Below are 3,610 nucleotides of genomic sequence, written 5' to 3'. Positions count from 1 at the left end.
TTATATTATATTATAAAATGAAAATTAATAATCTATAAGAATGTGAATGCCCATCAGTCAAACAGCCTAGCAAAAACATCCAGGTGCAAAATGTTATATATTATATTATGTTATGTTATGTTATATTATGTTATGTTATGTTATGTTATGTTATGTTATGTTATGTCATATTATTAAATATATTTTATATTATATATTTTAAAATATATTTACAATATATTTGCTGTATTTTCCATTTACCACTATAAAAGTTTACCCAACTATGATGACTTCTGCTTCTGAGTACCCTGGAAATGTGAAAGGGGTTCGTTGTGTTTACTTCGATGTTCAGAAAGGTCTGAACTAATTACACTGATTGACAGTTAGATCAATAATCAAAGCATCTCAAAGTTTTCCATTTACTGTTAATGTGAAAGCAAAAATGTAACAATGTTTGATGAGCGAGGTACAATTTGACAAAATATGCCGGCCAGCAGAGCCATTTACCTGATGGGATACATTATGCAGAATATGTGCATAAAAAATGAATGAATCAAATAAATCAAAGCTCCTACCATAGCCAGAATGAGGCTTTTTTTTTTTGTCCCTGAAAAGTAATGACGTAACCAGGAAACACAGGCTTGTTTAGCAACGGAAAAAAATACGAATATGCTAGGCCTAATTGCTTGGGCTGAACCACTTTTGTCTTTCCCTCTACAATTATAAAATATGTACTCGAGGTACATTATCCAATTTAGAAGCTATTTAAAAAAAGAAAGAAAAAAACAAGATCCTTCTAATAATTACTCCAGCATTTTAATGGAAAAATACTGAAGTCTGTCAAACTGTGATTACAGTGAGTGACTGCTGATATGAGCAATCACACTGTTATATGACCGTGAAGACAGAACAATCTTCTGTCTCCCCAGGTGCTGGAAGCCCAGATTATTGAGAGAGACAACCTTGCTGCAGGGACAACTTTTGCAGTCAAGAGCTTGGATCACAAGAACATGACGGGTATTGGGGATCTCAGAGGCAGAGTGGCAAGGTCACAATTTACACCAAGATTTTATTTAGAGGTCCAAATTATTTAATTTTATTTTATTTTATTTTATTTTAAAGAAACAAGATGAATTAAACAATAATTTCTCATTTTGCTTAGATTTTTTTTCCCATTTTATTTTCCCTGAGGTCCACTTATACAGTTAACTATTTTTGCACCAAAAACAGTCATCATTTTAAATACATGACCATGAACTCAAAGACTAGGCTGTTATTTCACAATACTATGAGTGATTCATAAATGATTATGATTGTGTTGCTAATTATGTTTTATAACAATGAGGCTTAAAATAAAATGATCACTCATGTGTAACTGTCACAAGTGTGTGCACATACAGAAGAAGTTCCAAAATGAATCTTTAATAATATTAGTACACAAAGGCAGCAGTAAACACTCCAAAACGCAAATGTGACCAGACACTGAACTGAGGAAATGCAGGAACTAGGAGCACAACGAATGAGGTAAATAATAGAAACAGCTTAACAGAACAGAACTAATGAATACAAACTAAAAGTCCATGACACTGAAACTAACTGAAAATAAATGTGACAGTAAGAATGCATATTTCCAAACAACTAGCTTAGTTGTTAACTTGTTAACTTATTAGAGAGATGTCTTCTTGGCTTTTGTTTATTCAAAAAAGCCTAATATTTATATAGAAATGAATGTGGAAATAGATAGAGATAGAAATAGATAGAAATACACAATTATTTTATTTTATTTTGTTATTTTATTTTGTTATTTTATTTTATTTCAAAAGATCAAACTTCAATCTTTACAGTTCCATAAATGCTCCACAATTTTGTTTTGTTTTATTTGTAAGGAACATTTAGGAAAAATGTCTTTGTATCTTGTATGAAAAAAACTATTTTATGTTTTTACTTGAAGTAGCTGCTACTAACTGTTACTTTAAATAGTTTCTATGACCTTATAATTATAATGTATAAATATTTTATTTCTGATAATTAACTTTTAAAAACATGAAAATGTTGATGTTATTGCTGCACAATGCAACTGAAGAAGAGTTTTCCAGTTGAAAAGCAAAAATTTAGCAAAAAGTGTTTTAATGGCAGTTGTATGACTGCAATACAAAAACACCAAAAGTAACTTTATGAAAAAGATTTTTGTTTTCTTAAAATAAAGGTCACGTTAAATAAAGAGTAGACAGACTAAACAGACTGTTTATTGAAAATCAATTAAATATATCCAAAGGGTTATTTTGATGATATACTTTTGTAAAATATGTACAAAAGAGTTTACATTTTAAAAAAAGTTTTAGATAAAAATGTTGACAAAATTATGGAATATAAAGTTGTTTAAATTTCTTTTTGCCTTAGATGTGATGCTAGCATTGCTAAACTTTCATCAGACATTAGTGCTGCTGGATGGCAGGACATCCTGAAACTCCAACAGGAAGTGAGCAACTTACACTCTGGGCTGGAGCTGAAGCTGAAAGACATGGAGCTCAAGGTGAGACATTAATGGCCAGGCCATTGAAGAGCAATGTCAAACTATATTCATGCAAAGGCAATTAATTTAACATCAACACTTTGCAAAAACAAGGTGCATGTCAAAGAACATAGTATCGCCATATTTAAAGGGGTCATATGATGCGATTTAAATTTTTCCTTTCTCTTTGGAGTGTTACAAGCTCTTGGTGCATAAAGAAGATCTGTAAAGTTGCAAAGACTAAAGTCTCAAATCCAAAGAGATATTCTTTATAAAAGTTAACAGTCAACCACGCCTACCTAAAACGGCTCGTTCTAACACGCCCCCACATACCTACATCACTATGTGGGAAGATTTGCATAACAACGCCCAAATGTTCACGCAAAGAAAGAAAGCATAACTTTTATTCTCGCTGTAGTATTGATGCCGCCATGTCGAGACGCTGTGTGTTTCGTTGTGAAAGCAAAACTACTTTGTTTGGTCTTCCAAAAGAAGACGATATCTGCTTCGTCATGCCTGGAGCTGATCCGTGCTGATCGCTGAGGAAATACACGGATCGGCTTTCACCGTGGACGAAACGAAGTCCAGCCTGGGGTCGTCACATGTGGTTGCCACAAGCCCGCCGGACGCTCCTTCGTCGAATACGCCGGCCGCCGCTCACTCAAGCCCGCCGTGTGTGACGCTGTGTTTCGTTGTGAAAGCGAAACTACTTTGTTTGGCCTTCCAAAAGAGGACACGACTAGAAATCAGTGGTTAAGTTGTATTTACAACACTGTTCCAGAACACTTCAACCCAAATATCCAGATGTGTGCAGCACATTTTATGGAGGACTGTTTACTGATCCTGGGAGAGTTACGTTAGACTAAAATGCCGGCAGTTCTGACTCACGTAAGTACGTTTTCATTTAAAGAATTTGCCACTGATGATTCAAACGCAAGTTTTGAGCAGTGTAGAGTAGCGCTTGTTGTTTGTCATTTCTCCGATCACAAATGCAGACATGGTTTTATGTTTACACGGCACAATACGCAACGCAAAGCGTAAAAACACAGTATAAGTCATTATAATCAGTAATTATGTCCCCACTGGATGCAACAAATGCCTCGTTTATAATGGGCTTTA

The 3,610-nt window shown here is 34.1% G+C and overlaps 1 protein-coding gene across 1 annotated transcript in view; it reads left to right on the top strand.

Annotated features, from left to right (window-relative positions):
* The window catches only part of fam81b (family with sequence similarity 81 member B), a 9,233-nt gene that overhangs the window by 550 nt on the left and 5,073 nt on the right, over positions 1-3,610 (top strand). Inside the window, exons 2-3 of the mRNA XM_016527850.1 lie at positions 909-1,027; positions 2,380-2,512. Coding sequence (XP_016383336.1) covers positions 909-1,027; positions 2,380-2,512 — 252 coding nt within the window. The remainder of the gene's footprint in view (positions 1-908; positions 1,028-2,379; positions 2,513-3,610) is intronic.

This window comes from Sinocyclocheilus rhinocerous, unplaced genomic scaffold (genome assembly GCF_001515625.1).
Source record: "Sinocyclocheilus rhinocerous isolate Xijiao unplaced genomic scaffold, SAMN03320098_v1.1 scaffold62, whole genome shotgun sequence".
NCBI classification, from domain to species: domain Eukaryota; kingdom Metazoa; phylum Chordata; class Actinopteri; order Cypriniformes; family Cyprinidae; genus Sinocyclocheilus; species Sinocyclocheilus rhinocerous.
This window is presented reverse-complemented; position numbering and strand designations above follow the sequence as displayed.